This window comes from Micromys minutus, assembly GCF_963924665.1.
Source record: "Micromys minutus genome assembly, chromosome: 4".
In the NCBI taxonomy this organism is placed as follows: Eukaryota; Metazoa; Chordata; class Mammalia; order Rodentia; family Muridae; genus Micromys; species Micromys minutus.
Window position 1 is genome coordinate 75,763,265 of NC_137973.1, and position 20,802 is coordinate 75,784,066.

Here is a 20,802-nt window from a genome sequence, read left to right on the forward strand (position 1 = left end):
AAAAAGGGAGAATGTTCATCCTTAGTAGAAAGACAAGTTAGTACACTAGGGAACATAAAACAGGAGTTTGTAAACACTAAAAAAATAGAAACACCATATGACCAAGAAATCTCTCCCTCTCTCTCTCCCTCCCTCCCTCCCTCCCTTTCTCCCTCTCTCTCTTTCTCTCTTTCTCAGATATATTTCATAAATATACAACAACCATATCAGCTGCATATCCATGTTAGACACAGTGTTCAAAATGTAGATTCAACCTAAGTGTCCACGAATGATTGAATAAATTAATAAAATGTGGTACACATGCACTTGGATATTACTCACTCACAAATGAGAACAAAGCACTATTATTGCCTCCATATAAGTGAGCCTAGAGAACACTGTGCTAAGTGATAGATTAGGTCACAAGAAGAGAGATGCTTTGTGACCTTACAGGTACACCAAGACTAAAACCTTGGATAATAGAAATAGAGTAGAATGTTGGTCATCTGAAACTGGGAATCCAAGTGAGAAGGACACATAGAGAGTTTGGTTAATAGTATAAAATTATAGGTAGATTATTGGAATATATTCTAGTGTTTAGTGGCAGAATAAAGTGACTTTAGTTAACAGTAGTTTGTGTTTAAAAATAGGATGATGGGAGGATTTTGAATGTTCTTACCACAAGAGCATAAATCTTTGAGGTAATGAATATGCTAATTAGTCCAATTTCACCATTAGACATTATGCCTATTAAAATGTCACATTGTATGCCATAAATTTATTATGTGTCAAGTGGAAATTAAAATTTTTAAAGGTTGATTTTATCAAGAGAAAAAATGACTACACATTTTTAAAATATATTATAAATTTTAAAATTAAAATTTTAAGGCTTGTTTTGTACCTTCCTTGCATCTATCACTGGGTTTAAACTTGTTTATATTAGAACTCATAAACATAATGATAACAATAGAAACCATGTATCTTAATTGCCATTTTTAAAACGAGGGAACTAAATACCAGATTTAGTAATGTTCTACCTTTGACATCTGGGAAACACATATGAAGTTTCTGTGTCAAATCCATTGACTATCACACATCTGTTGATACCCCTCAAATTACGTATTTAAGCCATTGTTTTTGAGAACTTATATTATTATATCTGTTCTGTGGAGACAGGACCATCTGGATTTTCCAAATATTAGCATTTTATAATTGTGTGGTAAGCTTTAACAAGAAGATAGTGGAAAACCTAGAATGTCATCTGAAAGCTCCACTGTTGATTCCATTAGTCTGGTGTGAGAAACCACATGGGGGATGGATTAGTGTGTGGTTGCTGTTCTGCACACAAGTCCAACAGACACTAGTGAGGAAAAGAGTCTGAGAAGCCATGTAATTCAAGTAAGAAGGGTACAGTACTACCTCTGCAGATATGAACAGATTAATAAGAAGGGATAGAATTCTATCCAGACACATACCAACCCTGCCTGTACAAAACAGCCTTTAATCAGGTCAACGAGTCATTTTCTTCCTCTTGATGGATATACCTAGTAGCATAATGGAAATAAAGCTTCACTGCTTAACTGTGTGCAAGGATTCCATTGTGAGAAAAATAGAAAGTACTTACAGAATCAAGACTTTGCATGAACATTATGGAGTCCCTGGCAGTCTGGGATTTATTTGGGATAAATGTACACTTGGGTTCCTGCAGTCCTGTCTTTAAATCTCGCCGGCATTTCCTTGTCACACAGCTGCCTCCCTGACACTCATGGACCACATTGGTGCCAGTGATGTTGGTAGAACACCTATGATAAAAGAATTGGATTACCGTTGGCAGTGCTAGCTGTTGGAGCCAGGGGTTGCACATGCTAGGCGAGCTCTCTATTACAAAGCTACACCCTCAGCCCCAGTTCTGAACTTCCCTTACTCTCTCCTGTCAGGAAATCTTTTTCTCAGTGACAACTCCTCTTGGTCATACACAAAATATTTTATTTTGACAAGAGTAGGCACAATGTTGACCTCTATAAACCTAGGTTTTAGGAAAACAACATTAACAACAACAACAACAACAACACCTAAACACCCTCTTCCCCACAAATCCTGTATTTTCAGTGTATGGTTTTAAACATCTATTGGCTTACTAATATGATCAATCAATCAATTTTCTCTGTGGGATAAAAATAATTTGATAAATATCAAACTTACATGGATGTCATAAAGATTAAATTAAATAAGAGTTGTAGAGGAATTGGATATTTGGTGAGGAGAGGAAAATCAAAATATGTTTAAAATCTTCTTAAATTTCCATGTATACATTACAGAGTTGTAAATGCATAGTAATTTGCAGTCTATATTTTTTATAATGAGTGAGCTAGACTAAATGGAAAGTTGAAAAAACAGATGCATCAAAACACTGGGCTTCATGACACAGCTAATTGCTAAATCTGTCAGAGAAAGAGGGGTGGGGATCAAAGGATTCTCAGAAACAAAACAAAACAACAACAACAAAACCAAAACCCTGTATCTATCTCCACCCACCCACCCACCCACCCATCCATCCATCCATCCATCCATCCATCCATCCATCCATCCATCCATCTATCCACCCACCCACCCACCCACTTATCCATCCATCTATCCACCCACTCACCCACCCACTTATTCATCCATCCATCCATCCATCCATCCATCCATCCATCCATCATCCATCCATCCATCTATCCACCCACTCACCCACTCACCCACCCACCCACCCATCCATCCATCCATCCATCCATCCATCCATCCATCCATCTATCCACCAACCCACCCACCCACCCACTTATCCACCCACTCATCCATCCATCTATCCATCCATCCATCCATCCATCCATCCATCCACCCATCCATCTATCCATTCATCCATCCATTCATCCATCCATCCATCCATCTATCCACCAACCCACCCACCCACCCACTTATCCACCCACTCATCCATCCATCCATCCATCTATCCATCCCTCCATCCATCCATCCATCATCCATCCATCCATCTATCCACCCACCCACCCACCCACTTATCCATCCATCCATCCATCCATCCATCCATCCATCCATCCATCCATCCAATCTTCTTATTCATACTTATGACATTAGTTCATTTTATAAATTTCTTTGTATTGTATGAATAACGGAGATTGTAATGTCTTTCCAGAGGAGGTAGCTCTGGGGTTGGACGCAGAGCCTGACGTACACATGACAAGAATCAACATTTCTGGACATAGACCAAGAGTTCAGCAAATTGTGTTTTAGGGGCTTGTTTTAACACACACACACACACACACACACACACACACACACACACGTTAAAAAGATATGTATATCTTTTTATGACTGATCATAAGGAAACTCATTCATTTGTTTAATGATATAAATGTTTATCGCTTGATAATTGTTTAGTTTTGACTTTATTTAGAGAATTACAAAACCAAAACCAAGTTAAACTAAAAACTAACCAACTAACTAGCCAACTAATATCCCACCCACCCACTCACTCACTCATTCACTCACTTTCACAGTCTTCAAGGATCTTAAACTCTATTGGGAGAAAACCAAACAACAATAAGATAAGCTGGTTAGTAGAAGTGTGAGCGAAGCCCGCACACGCTCTCTGGGACTCTCTTCCACACACGCTCTCTAGGACTCTCTTCCATGCATTCTCTCTGGGACTCTCTTCCACACACGCTCTCTAGGACTCTCTTCCGCACACGCTCTCTAGGACTCTCTTCCACACACGCTCTCTAGGACTCTCTTCCACACACGCTCTCTGGGACTCTCTTCCATGCATTCTCTCTGGGACTCTCTTCCGCACACGCTCTCTAGGACTCTCTTCCACACACGCTCTCTAGGACTCTCTTCCACACACGCTCTCTGGGACTCTCTTCCGCACATGCTCTCTGGGACTCTCTTCCATGCATTCTCTCTGGGACTCTCTTCCATGCATTCTCTCTGGGACTCTCTTCAGCGTATCTAACCTCAGATGGGAGGATCAGAAAGATCTAGAGGAGAAACAACTAAAGGTAGAATGAGGATGGGTTTGTGGTGTGAAAGCGGGAGTCAGAGGCCTGCATTGCTGTCATCTGAGCCTGAGTGAATGGGACCAGGCAGCTCTGCAGACCACACTGCAGAGAGGGCAGGAGGAGGCGTTTCTCTAGCGCCCTCTTTCATCAAATTAACATTCTCTTATAGAATTACTTGTTTAGACATCAATTCTTATTGTTCTCAATATCCGAAAACAATATTCTAAGTGTTTTCTATTACTTTTAATTTAAAAGCCAAATTAAAGATTCTACCAATTCATACAGAGGCTTGAGTAGATCCCCCGATTGTCCTCAACTGCCCAATGCGGAAAGGTGAGGAGCGATAGATAGGAAGTTGTAGAATCAGACAGGTCACGTGGATACCTTGTGGCTTCTATAGTTTTCTTGGCAGACATGTAGAAAGGCCGGTCCACGTTGTACTCATCAAATACTCCCCACCGGAGATGGGCCCACTCATGGACAAAGACTCTGCCTGAGAGAGAAGACTGTCATCTACAAAACTGAAGTTACAATATTGGAACACAGTTTCCTTATATTTTCAACCACTTTGTCTATTTCCCAAGTTCAAACTGTTACCGACCCCAAGAAATCGATACTTTTCATAGCTCAAAAATTTGAATATGCTAGTTACAAGTGACCCATTTTGTATATAAATTTGAATGCACAAATAGGTGGAATATAACTACCATAATTTCAGACACAGGCATTAATTAAGGCTTAGTTTTCTTAAAGTCTTAGAAATGCGCACTAATGGTAGTGGATTGCTTTTCCCCGTGGAGAGAAGAAGAAAAAGATAGACGTTTCTACCTCGGGGTCCATAGATATGCAGGTTCTCAGTGAGCAGGAAGTTTGGAGTGAGATGTATGTACTGTCCTCTGTCCCCACACTGTCCATACTGAAGGGTGTAGGGATCGTCTCCATATTTCAGATGAGGATCAGCAACTATGACGTCTGCCTAAAATGCAGAGCAACAGACCCGGTCAAATTCTGGGAACGTTAGAGTCAAGGGGTTTTACAAACAAGGACTGTCTCGATTAACTGATGAAGCTATGTTACTAGTTTCAGTCCCAACAGAATTAGCATTCACAAGGTACAAGGATTCATTTGTAAAAGTGACAGGAAGCAGTTTAGGAGACAGATGTGACACCTACTTGGTCATATGATTCTTGTTTTGGTGTGAAGTACTCAGTTTTTGACTTCCAGGTTATGGGAACTAAAATGCTTACTTTCCTGAAATAAAATCTTTTGGTGGCTTCAAACAGGTAAGTGGAGGCTTGAGTTACCATTTCCTGAGAAAATAAAAAGTGCATTGTGGTGATGTCACACAAGGTTAGCATTAAAGTATGTACACAAAGTAGAAGCAAACCGGAGTTCTCTTAAATAGAATAATTTTGCCAAGTCTCAAGTTTGTATCTTTTTTTTCAAGTGCCCAAATTCACACTTATTTTTACCTGTTTCCTCTTGTAGTCAGCAGTACAGGTTGGAGATAGTAATGAAGAGATTGGGTCAGTTATAAAAGTAATAAGAATTGGAAGTCTGTGGGTGATTCTAGAAAATGAGATAGAGGAGCAAGAGTCTAAATCGACAATCAGCACCCTGGCCTACGGTGGAACGGCAGAGTTGAATAGAGGCATCATGGCCAAATCTGCACTGCACTGAACAATCTTTGTTGGATGTGAAACAACTGTATAATTCTTGCTGCAGCTTGGAGTGCCAATGAGTGACAGGAAGCTGGTTCTTTTGTTGCTGCACCTGGTAGCATGGGTTAGATTCTAAAGTCCTTGGTAAAGGCAAGCTTGTTGAGTGCTGTCAATCAAAATGGCCGCACTCCCTCTTTTGAGCTCTTTTGTGTTCTTCCAAGGCAGAGCTGATCCAGATGCAGGTGCTAACCAGCATTATGAAGAACAACAAGGAATCCAAAGAAGCAGCAGCAGCAGAGATCAAGTGAAGATAATCTATGCTTTTCTGCACTAGAAAGCATCCCTGAATGCCCAATACACCCTGAGCCTTTGCCAGGGACAGAATGGGAGAAGCAGGGTTGCTGGGGACCCAGGGAGGAAGTACATATCTAGAAAATGAAGAAGACAGGGCACTCCTGCAAGTGGAGAGAGGTGGCCTGGGTTAGTGCTCAGAACTGGAGGAAAGCTAAGACACTTGGATTTGCTCTTTAAGTGTTTGTTTTGACCGAGCCCATCCCGAGAGCTAATGTGCTGTGCACAGAGAGTTGTTCTCGAACAACAGTCTTCTCACTTTCTGAATCTTATATTTTTAAACCCTCAGTTGCATAACCTGTGAGTTTAAAGTTTGGTATATGGTTATACTTGATGTTAACTTTGTTTTTAATAAGCACACGAAGAGAAGTGATAAGTCAAAATAAATGTAGTAAACATTTCTAATTAACTTTAAGTATAGTAAAAGACCAAGTTTTACCTAGTGGTAAAAATAAAAATCTGAAGGGCCAGTTGATTTCAGTTCAGGCATTAATTTTATGACTATAAATCACTTACTTTCTTATTTACATAAGAGTTAGAGTCCTTTTCTTAGATCTTAGTAATGCTGAGAGGATCTAAGGATAGAGTATATATTCAAGCACTATATGCTAAAACCTTTATTATACTGGTACAAGTAAAATTAGAAACAAATCAGCTTTAAAAATGTGTGTTTTCCTTTAAGGTAAGAAACGTAAGGATGTTCGGTGTTCCAAAGTTGCGCATGTGGGAGCAGCGGGAGGAGTGTGCAGGACAAGCTGCTGGAGCACACTGCCCATCTGCTGCATGGACTGTGGAAAGCACCATTATTAGAATAAAGTAGGAGATCTTCTCCACTGCTCTGCAGTCGATTACCTTTCCTAGTTAATAAGTTATTAACAGCTTGAACACAGATTTTAGTGTGCAATAGAAATAGAAAGCTAAGCACAGTCCCATCTTGACTGTAGATAATACTGCAGACATGATGAAGACAGTCAAGCCACCCTTTTGGAGAGTAAAACCCTGTGTGTGAGTGTGTAACTGTGTGTGAGCTCAGATGTGCAGGCAACAGGATTACTGACCTGGAAATACACAGGTAATCAAACCCTTCTTACCTTTATGCTTGTGATGAGTCTTTCATCCTCTGGCACACTGGGGTTGATTGCAACGACCACACCCTCGTATCCATTGTTGTTGAGATGGATCATGGAGCTTTTCACACCCTGCAAGAGATGCAGGGTGAGGACCAGAAGGACCTTCAGACCTGGCGCCATGTTCACACATGCTACAGCGAGACGGTGGTGGCACAGAAGGGTATTTATGTGTTTGCCTTGAAAGGAATTTGAATCACGTCCAAAATATTTGCATATATGTGTAGAGTGAAGTTCTCATATTTCTTGGTGTTCTTCCTTATTGCTTTTATTCTAGAGACTTAGCAGCTAAATGTCAATGAGGATTATATTAATCACATTCATGTTCTTTCTAAGGTACCGAGTATTTACTGAAGTGAGCTACCCCTTTGGATTGTTTGTGTGGTCATCCTCATAGTTGTGGGCATTTGTCACTGCCATCATCATCATCATCATCATCATCATCATCATCATCATCATCATCATCATCAGCAGCAGCAGCAGCAGCAGCATCACTCATAATGATGCAGCACCACAAGACTAAGTTTTTAGGGCCTGTTTATAGGGCGAGGTTAGCAACTGATTAAGAAAAAAAAAGCAACAGAAAAAAGCAGATGAAAAAGGCTTGTGTTAAAAAGCAAACACCAACCAGGACTGGAGTGGGCATGGCATCGATGAATGACTTGAGATGGGACTGATTGAAGTACAAAGCTTCAAAACCGGCTATTGGTCACATAGGATTTTCTTTTGTTACCTTCCGTGATAGCCCCGTTTGTTTCGGTTTTCCAATGGCATTGAGTGTTCAAAGCCCTTTTGTAACTTGAGAACTTAATACACTTCACCTAAGATTTAGTTTTTTTTTTTTTTTAAATTGAATAAAGTGCTCTACAGTTTGAGCCGATTGTACTATGTCAATATTGGTTGGCTCAGGAGCAGGCCGAAGGCAAGATCCACTTCTTTTGTCCTGGTCACTTAAAAGTCACATATTTCTCTGATTGGGTTGTGTAACTACTTTTTTAAGTGTTGTCTTTTGCGAGATATGTGAATTATTAATGAGATTTTGGCAATGTTAAATGAATTAATTTATAGAAAACATTTCATGCAAGTGTCTGGACTCCTATTAAAGGGTCAGTAAATAGCATATGTTACGTACTCTAGGCTATTTTGCTAATCAGACAAGTCTGTGTGAGACTAGAAGACCTGTGGCTGTCAGAGTAACAACTGTAGCTTCTTGTAAAGCATTGATCTTGAGCTGTTGGCATGGCCTCACTCTTGCTAGTACAGGCACGATGCAGAGGCACATTTTTCTTTGCTTTGGATTTGCTTGAAGTGTTGTTATTATGCACTATAGGAACTTCTTTTTGCTGTTCTGACATGCATAACGTTTTTTTTTTCTTTACTAGATTGTAAATTGGGTTGGAGGTAAGTTATTTTTTTTCTTTTTGTCTCTCAGTTTCAATTTTCTTACCTGTAAATTTAGAACAATAATAATGTGTAAAAGGAATTTGGTGAAGGTTAAATGAAACAATGTGTGAAGCTGGATTAATTGCTGCCATGTCTGCCTGCCTTACATAGTCAGACCATGTTGCAGGCAAGCAAACAAAATGATAAAGAAAAGAAAGATCCATGAAAGACATTATTGTACTATTCTGATACATAGTGGACCTCGACAAGTTAATGTTTATTCCTTGATTTTTCTTATTTTTTTAAATTCATGTAAAAAAGCTGAGTTCTTTATGTGCTCACCCTATGCTCTCTTGTTAGTCTCAGACATCAGAAAACTCTGGCATTGCCTCCAAAGACCTCAAAGCTGTGTCTCATGGGTTAGATTAGACCAATAAAGGATTCAAACACTAAACAGAGTGAAAGAGGCTGCTTTGCACAGAGAAGCCAGTTGGGAGTGGCTTCTCTAAATGAAGGGAATCACAAAGGCACTTGGGGTGGGTCATTCTTTCCAAAATGGAAGCATGAAGAAGCTAAGTCACCTGGGTTACAGGTTCAGAAAGGAGCAACTTTGATTTTTAATCTTGAACCATTTATCCTACAGTCTATAGTTTGATCTTTTGAGAGTTTACTTGTTTGTGTTATAAACAGTAGTTGTCAGTATAAGAATCGAGGGACTGTGAGATGCTATATTTTACTTCCAGAACCAAATAACTTCTAATGTTACTTATTGTCATGAATAGGATGAAATGTTCACATCAGGTTTGACTTAAAACCTTAAGTTTAGAATTTTTCAGTACTTAATTACTCAAGGCGGGAAATCTTCCCATGACACTTTCACCTAGATTTGAAGTCAAAGTGGACAACAATAAAGACGATGTCAGAAAATTCTATAACCATCATTTCTCTATTTCTTTAACTGACCTTTATTAAAACGCTGTCTGTGTTTTTCTCCCGGCTTTTCCTTAATGTTTGTAAGTGATTGAAAGGGTCTAAGTATAGTAACAGTAAATCATTTTTTAAAAACTGCACCTCTCCCCACCACTTTGTCCACCCATCCCTCTCTCCCTCCCTCCCTCCCTGCCTTCGTCCCTCTCTCCTTCACCCTCATTAATTCTTTTATGCAACAAGGCCTCTCATAGCATAGTTTGATCTCTAATGTGCTGTGTATAGCCCAGGCTACCTTTCAATTCCTGACCCTTCTGGCTCCTCCCAGGGGTGGAGTTACAGGTGTGAACACCTGGCTCCTTATCTTTCAAAGAGACAATAAAAACAATATAAAATCAATGCCTGTCTTTGTAACATGAAGTCTCCTCATTGTGATATGAAGTCTAAAGAAGGATTACGTTCTCAGCCGTGGGTATGGCTCACAGACTCAGACCTTGTAATACAAACCAAATAGACACACCCACAGGTGACACAAATCCACACCACACACCCATAGGTGCTCCAATATCATTGTTCTTAAACACCTTAGTCAAAGCCCCTTGTGACTGAGCTGGAATCACCTTTTTCACAACCATGAAATCAAAGAATGCGCTAAGTTTGGCGTCTTGGTTTCCATTCAGAGAGCCCCTAAGGCCTTGTTGGAGCACTAATTATTATTATGAATATTGGCAATTATTATTAATTTTTAGTGTTTGCTATCAATTGTCATGAATTGAGTATTATTCTTTTAATGTTTATTAATCGATTTACTAATGAATCATTCAACTGAATGGGCACTTACAGTCTAGCAGACACACTTCTACACAGGGTCATAAAACATCGTAGAGTTAAGGGCTTTGTCTTCTTCAAGTCCTTAAGATCTTGATAGGGGTCTTAGCCTCTGATAACTGTTTTGATTGCTTTACTTTTCATCTGAATGTACCATTGAACTTTATTTCAATCAAAGGACACTCCACTTGATTATTGTACAAATGACTGTTGGGAATTTTATAGTCAACATTATCTGAAACCAATCCATTAATTGCTACATTTAGTGTCACACCATGTAAGTTACCTGTAGCTACTTTTGACACTTCGAGAAATATTTTGTTTAGACATCTTCAAATCTAATGTCTTCGGGTTTCTGTTTCCTCATAAACCATTATCACCAAGAAACAAGTCGGGGAGGAAAGGGTTTATTCAGCTTACACTTTTCACATCACTGTTCATCACCAAAGGAAGTCAGGACTGGAACTCAAGCAGGCCAGGAAGCAGGAGCTGATGCAGAGGCCATGGAGGGATATTGTTTACTGGCTTGCCTCCCCTGGCTTGTTCAGCCTGCTTTCTTATAAAACCTAAGACTACCAGCCCAAGGATGGCACCAACCACAATGGGCCCTCCTAACCCTAGGTCATTAATTGAGAAAATACCCTACAGCTGGATCTCATGGAGGCATTTCCTCCAGAGAGGTGCCTTTCTCTCTAATAACTCCAGCTTGTGTCAAGTTGACACACAAAACCAGCCAGTACATCTAATATGTCTCAAAAGAAAGTTGCTCCCAACACAAGCTCACTGGTAAACCTAGGTTATCCTGGAATAATGGCCCTCAAAGTGTAGTATATTGCTCATTGAAGGTCTCTAAGGTTCAGTCTGAGGATCTGTAAAATTAAAACTACCTTGGGAATTACAAAGTTATTTGTGGTTGGGATAAATGGATCTTGCCTTAAAAGGTCATGTCTGCTTAATATTAATTTTTTATAAGAATACATGAGAGTATTGTTTTGGAGGTAAGAATGGCACAGTGAAGTAATAATAACCAATTTTGTTAGATCTATTATTTTGATGTCCTGTGTGAGAAAATGGTAACATTGCTTCTTACTGTGTTGTCTGAATGGAGGAAAACACCCCCCAAAATGAACAGAATGATTTATACTTTGTTTTAATGAGTGATACTTTTTCTTAAAGAACCATTGACAAGTAGATTATAAGTTCTCAGACTCAGATTCTTGCTATATATTGTCTCAAGAGTGGACTTAGAAGAAATAACATTTTTTTTTATTTTGTCATACATTATTATTGAGCTGGGGACATGGTTTAGAGGTAAAGTACTTGCTGTGCTTGCACAGGAACCTGAGTTTAGAGCCACAGGATTATAAAAGTGGAGTATGACTGTCTGCCTTGAACCCTAGCAGTAGATGAATCTCAGGGGCTAGAAAGCCAGTCTATTTGAAACAGTGAGAGGCAGTTTCAATTAGACACCTTGTGTCAACAATATGGTGGATAGTGACAGAAAGATCTACTTGAAGTAGACCTCTGACCTAGACATGTGTGTACATAAGCAATTGCAATGGCACGGCGCGTGCGCGCGAATGTGCGCGCGCGCGCGCGCGCACACACACTCACACACACACACACACACACACACACACACACACACACAAACACACACAAGTAAATACGGGCATTTTTTCTGTCTTAAGTATATGATTCACGCCCAAATCTTAAGACTTTACTGATAAAATTGATGGTTTCTTTCAATTTTTGACATTTTGTATCTAAAAATATCAATCTTTGGAAGAATTAGATACCTTAGTGAATCAATATTTTAAAATAAGCAGAGCAAAGGTTTAAAGACTGGTGAGAAAGGGATCTGAACAGCCAGGGAGCAGAGAGATCTCTGCCCAGTGCGCACAGAAAGCGTGCCCCTGCCCTGCCTGATCCAGGGACCAGGAACCCAGCATTGGGACCTCTGTTCCCACCCAGCAGCTTTGGGTGCAGAACAGGGCTCGGCCCATCTGCCACCTGGACCAGCAGTTCCCAAAGGTTTAAAGCCTGGTGAGAAGGGGATCTGAGCAGCCAGGGAGCAGAGAGATCTCTGCCGAGTGTACACGGAAAGTGCGTCCCTGCCCTGCCAGATCCAGGCACCAGGAACCCAGCATTGAGATCTCTGTCCCCACCTGGCAGCTTTGGGGCACAGAACAGGGCTCGTACCATCCGCCACCTGGACCAGTGGAGATCCAGGGACACAGACCAGGTACAAGGGAAAGGCAAGAACATATCACTGACAACAAGATGGCAAGAGGAAAGAGAAAGAGCATATCACAAGGAAACCAAGAAAACCTGGAAACACCAGTACCCAGCTCTCCCATCACAGCAAACATTGGAATGCCAAACACTCCAGAAAAAGAAGACGCAGACCTAAAATCATACCTCAAGATGCTTATAGAGATCCTTAAACAAGAACGGGAGGAAAAGCAAAAAGAATCAGAAGCTTTTAAAGAGGAAACAAGAAAAACACTCAAAGAACTCAAAGAACTAGAGGAAAACAGAACCAAAGAGATGAAGGAATGGAAGAAGGAATTTAAAATGGAAATTGACACAATAAAGAAAACACTAAAAGAGATAACCCTAGAGGTAGAACACCTAAAAAAGAAATCAGGAGTCACAGAAGCAAGCATTTCCAATAGACTACAAGAGATGGAAGAGAGAATCTCGGGGGCCGAAGACAACATTGTAAACATAGACAAAACAGCCAGAGAAGATGCAAAAAAACTCCTAACCCAAAATGTCCAGGAGATCCAGGACACAATGAGAAGACCAAACCTAAGGATAATAGGAAAAAGAAGGGGAAGAATATCAACTAAGAGGCACAGTAAATATCTTCAACAAAATTGTAGAAGAAAACTTCTCTACCCTTAAGAATGAGATGACCATGAGCATAAAAGAATCCTTCAGAACTCCAAATAGGTTGGACCAGAACAGAAATTCCTCCTGACACATAATAGTCAAAACACCAAGTGCCCAAAGCAAAGAAAGAATACTAAAAGCAGTAAGGGAAAAATGTCAGGTAACATATAAAGGCAGACCAATCAGAATCACACCCGATTTCTCAACAGAGACTATGAAAGTTAGAAGAGCCTGGACAGACATCATGCAGACCCTAAGTGAGCACAAGTGCCAGCCCAAGCTGCTATACCCAGCAAAACTATCAATCACCATAGATGGAGAGATGAAGATATTTCAAGACAAATCTAAATTTACACAATATTTGACCACAAACCCAGCACTACAACGAATTATAGGTGGAAAACCCAATACAATGAGGGGAACTACATCCTAGTAAAAACAAGAAAACTCCTAAGCAAGAAAACCAAAAGAAGAAAGAGACACAGACACAACTCAACCCACAAAAACAATAATATCAGGAAACAGAAACCACTATTACTTGATATCTATTAACATAAATGGTCTCAACTCCCCAATAAAGAGACATAGGCTATCAGACTGGATACATAAACAAAATCCAGCCTTTTGCTGCATACAGGAAACTCATCTCAGAGACAAAGACAGACACTATCTCAGAGTAAAAGGTCGGTAAAAAAACTTCTAAGCAAACAGCCCCAAGAAGCAAGCTGGAGTGGCTATTCTAATATCGAATAAAGTAAATTTCCAACCAAAAGTTATTAAAAAAGATAAAGAAGGACACTTTTTACTCATTACAGGGGAAATCTGTCAGGAGGAACTCCCAATCCTTAACATATATGCTCCAAATAGAAAAGCACCCACATTCATAAAAGAAACCCTAATAAAGCTCAAAAAATACATTTTACCCCACACAATAATAGTGGGAGACTTTAATATTTCACTCTCACCAGTGGACAGATCATGGAAACAGAAACTGAACAAGGACACTGTTAAACTAGCAGAGACTTTGAACCAACTGGAATTAATAGATATCTACAGAACATATCATTCTAAAGTAAAAGAATACACATTCTTCTCAGCACCCCATGGCACCTTCTCAAAAATTGACCACATAATTGGACACAGAACGAGCCTCAATCGCTATAAGAAGATTAAAATACTCCCATGCATCCTCTCAGATCACCATGGTCTAAGACTGGTCTTTAACCACCACAAAGACAACAAAAAGCCCACATGGAAACTAAACAACACTCTGTTAAACGATAGCAGGGTCAAAGAAGAAATAAAGAAAGAAATTGAGGATTTTCTAGAATTCAAGGCAAACGAAAACACAACATACCCAAACCTATGGGATGCAAAGAAAGCAGTACTAAGAAGAAAACACATGGCCCTGAGCACTTCCAAAAAGAAACTGGAGAGAGTATACATCAGCAACTTGACAGCACAGCTGAAAGCTCTAGAACAAAAGGAAGCAGATACACCCAAGAGAAGTAGATGGCAAGAAATAATCAAAATTAGGGCAGAAATAGACCAAATAGAAACAAAAAGAACCATCGAAAGAATCAACAAAACCAAGAGCTGGTTCGTTGAGCAAATTGACAAGATTGATAAACCCCTAGCCAGACTAACTAGAGGGCAAAGAGAGAGTATACAAATTAACAAAATCAGAAAGGAAAGTGGAGATATAATAACTGAAACTGAGGAAATTCAAGAAATCATCAGAACCTACTACAAAAGCCTATATTCCACAAAGTTGGAAAATCTGGAGGAAATGGATGAATTCCTAGACAGATACAAGATCCTAAAGTTGAACCAAGACCATGTAAACCATCCAAATAATCCCATAACACCTAAAGAAATAGAAGCAGTCATCAAAAGCCTCCCAACCAAAAAAAGCCCAGGTCCAGACGGGTTCAGTGCAGAATTTTATCAGACATTTATTGCGGACATAATACCAATACTCTCCAAACTATTCCACAAGATAGAATCAGATGGAACACTACCTAATTCATTTTTTGAAGCTACAATAACCCTCGTTCCTAAACCACACAAAGACCCTACAAGGAAAGAGACCTTCAGACCAATCTCACTTACGAACATTGATGCAACAATACTCAACAAAATCCTTGCAAACCGAATCCAAGAACACATCAAAACGATCATTCATCATGACCAAGTAGGCTTCATCCCTGGGATGCAGGGATGGTTTAATATAAGGAAATTCATCAATGTAATCCACCATATAAACAAACTCAAAGAACAAAATCACACGGTCATCTCACTAGATGCTGAGAAAGCATTTGACAAAATTCAACACCCCTTCATATTAAAAGTCCTGGAAAGAACAGGAATCCAAGGTTCATACGTAAACATAACAAAAGCAATATACAGCAAACCAACAGTCCACATCAAACTTAACGGTGGGAAATTTGAAGCAATCCCACTAAAATCAGGGACTTGACAAGGCTGCCCATTCTCCCCCTACCTATTCAACATAGCACTGGAAGTCCTGGCTGGAGCAATTAGCAAAAGGAGATCAAGGGGATACAAATCAGAAAGGAAGAGGTAAAAACATCACTCTTTGCAGATGACATGATAGTGTACTTAAGTTACCCCACAAATTCCACCAGAGAACTCCTACAGCTGATAAACAAGTTCAGCAAAGTGGCTGGATACAAAATTAACTCAAACAAATCAGTAGCCTTCTTTTATTCAAAGGACAAACATGTGGAGAAAGAAATTAGGGAAAAGATACCCTTCACAATAGTCACAAAAACTATAAAATACCTTGGTGTGACTCTAACTAAGCAAGTGAAGGACCTGTATGACAAGAACTTCAAACCTCTAAAGAAGGAAATCGAGGAAGATCTCAGAAAATGGAAAGATATCCTATGCTCATGGATGGGAAGGATCAACATTTTCAAAATGGCCATCCTACCAAAAGTAATACAGATTCAATGCAATCCCCATCAAAATTCTAACCGAGTTCTTCATTGAGTTGGAAAGATCAATGTGCAATTTTATCTGGAATAACAAAAGACCTAAAATAGCGAAATTCATCCTCAACAACAAGAAAACATCTGCGGGAATCACTGTCCCTGACCTCAAGCTATATTACAAGGCAATTGTGCTGAAAACTGCATGGTACTGGTACAAAAATAGGCATGTGGATCAATGGAATAGAATAGAATATCCAGAAATGAGCCCTCACGTGTATGGTCACCTGATTTTTGACAAAGAAGTCGTAAACATTGAATGGAAAAAGGGCAGCCTATTTAACAAATGGTGCTGGTCCAACTGGCACTCAGCATGCAAAAGAATGAAAATAGACCCTTTCTTATCTCCTTGTACAAAGCTCAAGTGTAAGTGAATCAAAGATCTCCACATTAAACCAGATACACTGAAACTATTAGATGAGAAAGTAGGGAAAACCTTAGAGCACATAGGCACAGGAGAAAATTTTCTGAACAAAACACCAATGGCTCAAGCTCTAAGGTCAAAGATTAACAAATGGGACTTAATGAGATTGCAAAGTTTCTGTAAGGGTAAGGTCATTGTCAAGAAAACAAAACGGCAGCCAACAGAATGGGAAAAGATCTTTACCAACTCCACATCAGATAGAGGCCTAATATCCATGTATACAAAGAACTCAAAAAGCTAGACACCAGAGAATCAACCAACCCTATTTAAAAATGGGGTACAGAGCTAAACAAAACGTTCTCAATTGAGGAATATCGAATGGCTGAGTAACATCTAAGGAAGTGCTCGATGTCCTTAGCCATCAGGGAAATGCAAATCAAAAAAAACCCTGAGATTCTACCTCACACCAGTCAGATTGGCCAAGATCCAAAACTCAGATGACAGCAGATGCTGGCGAGGATGTGGAGAAAGAGGAACACTTCTCCACTGTTGGTGGGATTGTAAACTGATACAACCACTCTGGAAATCAGTCTGGCAGTTCCTCAGAAAGTTGGATATAGTACTACCTGAAGACCCAGTTATTCCACTTCTGTGCATTTAACCCAGAGACGCTCCAACATATAACAAAGATACATGCACCACAATGTTCATAGCAGCCCTATTTATAATAGCCAGAAGCTGGAAAGAACCCAGATGTCCTTCAGTAGAATAATGGATACAAAAATTGTGGTACATTTACACAATGGAGTACTACTCAGCTATCAGAAACAATGTCTTAATCAAATTCTTAAGAAAATGGTTTCATCTAGAGAATATCATCCTGAGTGAGATAACCCAGTCACAAAAGAACAGACATAATATGCAGTCACTGATAATTGGCTACTCACCCCAGAAAGCTCTGAACACCCCAGAAACAACTCACAGACTGCGTGAAGTTCAAGAAAGGAAAAAAAAAAAAAAAACCATTATGCTCAATCATTACACACCAAGAAAACTTTGACTAATTCCAGGTTACATCCTGTTTTACATGTACTTTTTGCTCATTGTAAGTAGTAAGGTCTTAATGAACACTATCACACCTTTGAAAAAAAAAAGGGAAGCACTGACAAAAATGTATTCACATACATTTATGCAAAAATGCTTAAAATTTGTTTTTTTATCTTTGTTTTTTAAAATAAAGTTGTTCAAAAAAATAAAATAAGCAGAGCACTGATATTTAAAAAAATTCATGAATAAGTGATTTGTCTAATTCAGGGGAGACCAATGAACATTTATTTAATGGAGTATATCTTGATTTTTGTTATTTCTAAATTAGTGATTGTTTAAAATGTCTCTCTTTTTCTGTGTGATTAGACTGTGAATTCTAATCAGTGTGTACTGACTGTATAAAATACTGCAAATATCATGACATATTCACACTTGTGTGTAAGACATTAAGGGCATATTACCCCTAGTACTCACACAGACCTCTCTCCTATATGGCTGGTCCAATCTATTCCTCTATAAATCCCTCTTGGTATTGATATATTTATGCTTTGATTCTACATGGGTAATTTTTGTGTTTCTGAGTCTGGCTTGTTTTGCTTAACATGGTGATCTCTGATTCCATCAGTTTTCCCAAAATAACATGATTTTCTTCTTTTTAAAATGGTCTATGTGCCTCAGTATTTCATATGCCTCATTTTCTCATTTGGTCATCTGCTGTGACACCTGGACACCTACTCCTGAAGTTTTATCAACACTAAAGTATAAATTTCCGTGTTTGCATGTGTGTGATCAGAACACCTGGGAAACAACTTAAAGGAGAATAGTCTCTCTGGACATCGGTATATAGGAACATCAGTTTAAAGAAAGTGGACACCATTAATTTATTTCTGTTAACTGTGACTCATTGGTTGAGGTTCATGGGACTGGAGAAATGGTTTGTTGATTAAAAGCATTTGCTGCTCTTTCCGAGGTCCAATGTTCAGTTCCCAGCACCTACCTTGGGATGCTGTGTATAACCACAGTTCCAGAGAGTCAGATGCCTTTATCTGAAGTATACAAGCAACCTCCTACTCTAGATATATATTCAGGAACGCACATAAGATCATTCATTAGACAAATACAGACTGACCTTTGTTTTATCAAATGTCAGGCTGTGTCAGGGACAAGTTTCCATGCTGGGTAGTTTGTGTTCATATCTAGTGTCTAATAGCTTGAGCATTAGACCTGTTTGCATGATGATCCGGCTTCTTGGAAAATATTTTAAGTGCTAAACTTCATGATGCTTTGTTTTATTTTTTATTGTTGTTTTTTTCTTTTCAGATCAGCTACCAGCCTTCTATCTTGTTGAATACAGAGCCTAAGTACCGTGAAGGGTATTGGTATGCAGCCAAAATTATCTAAGTCTTTGGGACCAATCTTTTATTCCAGCATGCACAAGAGTCCCTCTTAAATACAGACATTCTCTCTGTGCAAAGCACAGTCTGTGCTCCAGTCCCTGTCTCTCTGAAGAGTATTTTCCTTCTCTGATATTTACCTTGTTTGTGACTATAGCTCTGAATTCAAGACTATAAACAAATAGTTAATGTATACAATATATTTCTAATATATATGTGTGTGGTTTCAGAGATAGGAGAGAAATAAATTGAATTCTGGCAAGCGATAAGGAAATCTGATTGCAATTAAGGCATGCAAGTTGGATACTCAATGTCTTGCAGCAATAGGAGGGGTAAGGATAGATTAATTGGCTATGGGGTCTAGGGTTCTAGTAGCAGAGGGAGGAGTTGGAACTTAATCCTAGAGGGAGAAATTCAAGCAGAAGTGTGGTAAAGTACAAATTGCTTCAGGAAGGCAATGTGAACTTCAGTGCAGTGCTGAGTGGGAACACCAAGTATGTAGTTATTGTCAGATACAAATAGAGTGATTGGAAACAATAGAAAGGTTTGGGCATAGAGATGTTGATCTATAATCTGAATATGCAGGGAATGGAGGTATGAGGTTTTGAGTTAGTTCTTGATACATGGCAAGACCATGCCTAAAGAAAAAAATTCCCCTCAAATACAAAACAAGAAAAGTACCGTGAAAATAATGTTACATTGTCATAATTTGGCATGAAATAATGTGTCAGTGAATTTGAGAACTAGACCTTGTAAGATTCTAGTGAGGACTAATCTCAACCAGAGCCACTTTTCATATGGTGGTTAATTAATCTTACACCCATCTCTAATCATTTACATATATATTTATATATGCACATATATAGACATACAGAAATTAATGGAATTTCCCAAGTAAAACAACATTATAATAAAGCCCCAAAGCTAACAGTTAAGTGTTATCTTGGAAGATCTGTGTGATGCCATCAGCTTTATGAACTAGAGCCATGAACCTCTCATGATCATGCAGTGGTTCTTAGACTGTTACATATAAAGAAAGGCCAGAGTCACCTACTCTCCACAAACTATGTTTTGAGTGTGAAGACGTACAGATAGGAGATCAAACTGGTATAGCTATTATGGAAATTGGTGTGGAAGTTCCTTAGAATCCTGGGATGGGGCTACCACACGACCCAGTGACGTCCCTTCTGGGCAGATATCCACAGGACTCCCATGTCCTGCTCTTGATGTTCTCACGTATTGATGGTCATAGTTGTTTTAGCTACAGTTCTTGGGAGATAGAAGCAGGCTGATGTTACAAATGGTGACATGTCTACCCAGCTGAAACATGAAATTATGAATTATGATTTCCACATGAATGGAGTTGGAAAAAAAGTATTTCTAGCTTCTTTCTTTAAAATGTGTGTTTCTGGATATCAAACTTAGGTCCTCATGCTTGTTGGGCAAACTCTTTGGTGACTAGGCTATCTAGCCAACTTCTTACTAACTCCTTTTTTTCCCTGATGTTATTAAATATAGTATTTAAAGATTTTAATTTCCCACATATCTTTGCTCATATGTGGAAATGATGTAATATTTTCACACATTCCTCTTGAACTTTACATGTCCAAAGTTTCATGTTATTCCCACTCCGTATAATAGGCTAGATTGTTTCTATAAGATAAGGAGGCAGTTTAGAAAGGACAGTTTTGCTGTTTTGATCCATTTTATTTATTTATTTTAATTTTTAATATTTTTTTGAAATAACACATAGGCAGGATACAACCCAAACTCC

At 39.1% G+C, this 20,802-nt stretch overlaps 1 protein-coding gene across 1 annotated transcript in view; it reads right to left on the minus strand.

The window, feature by feature from the left end:
- LOC308420148 (uncharacterized protein) overlaps nucleotides 1–7,296 on the minus strand; it is a gene marked incomplete at both ends in the record, with an annotated part of 44,951 nt that extends 37,655 nt beyond the window's left edge. Inside the window, 5 exons of the mRNA XM_080916054.1 lie at nucleotides 1,604–1,781; nucleotides 4,419–4,527; nucleotides 4,863–5,010; nucleotides 5,207–5,344; nucleotides 7,138–7,296. Of these exons, the coding sequence (XP_080772180.1) occupies nucleotides 1,604–1,781; nucleotides 4,419–4,527; nucleotides 4,863–5,010; nucleotides 5,207–5,344; nucleotides 7,138–7,296 (732 nt within the window). The remainder of the gene's footprint in view (nucleotides 1–1,603; nucleotides 1,782–4,418; nucleotides 4,528–4,862; nucleotides 5,011–5,206; nucleotides 5,345–7,137) is intronic.
- Between the last annotated feature and the right edge of the window lie 13,506 nt (nucleotides 7,297–20,802).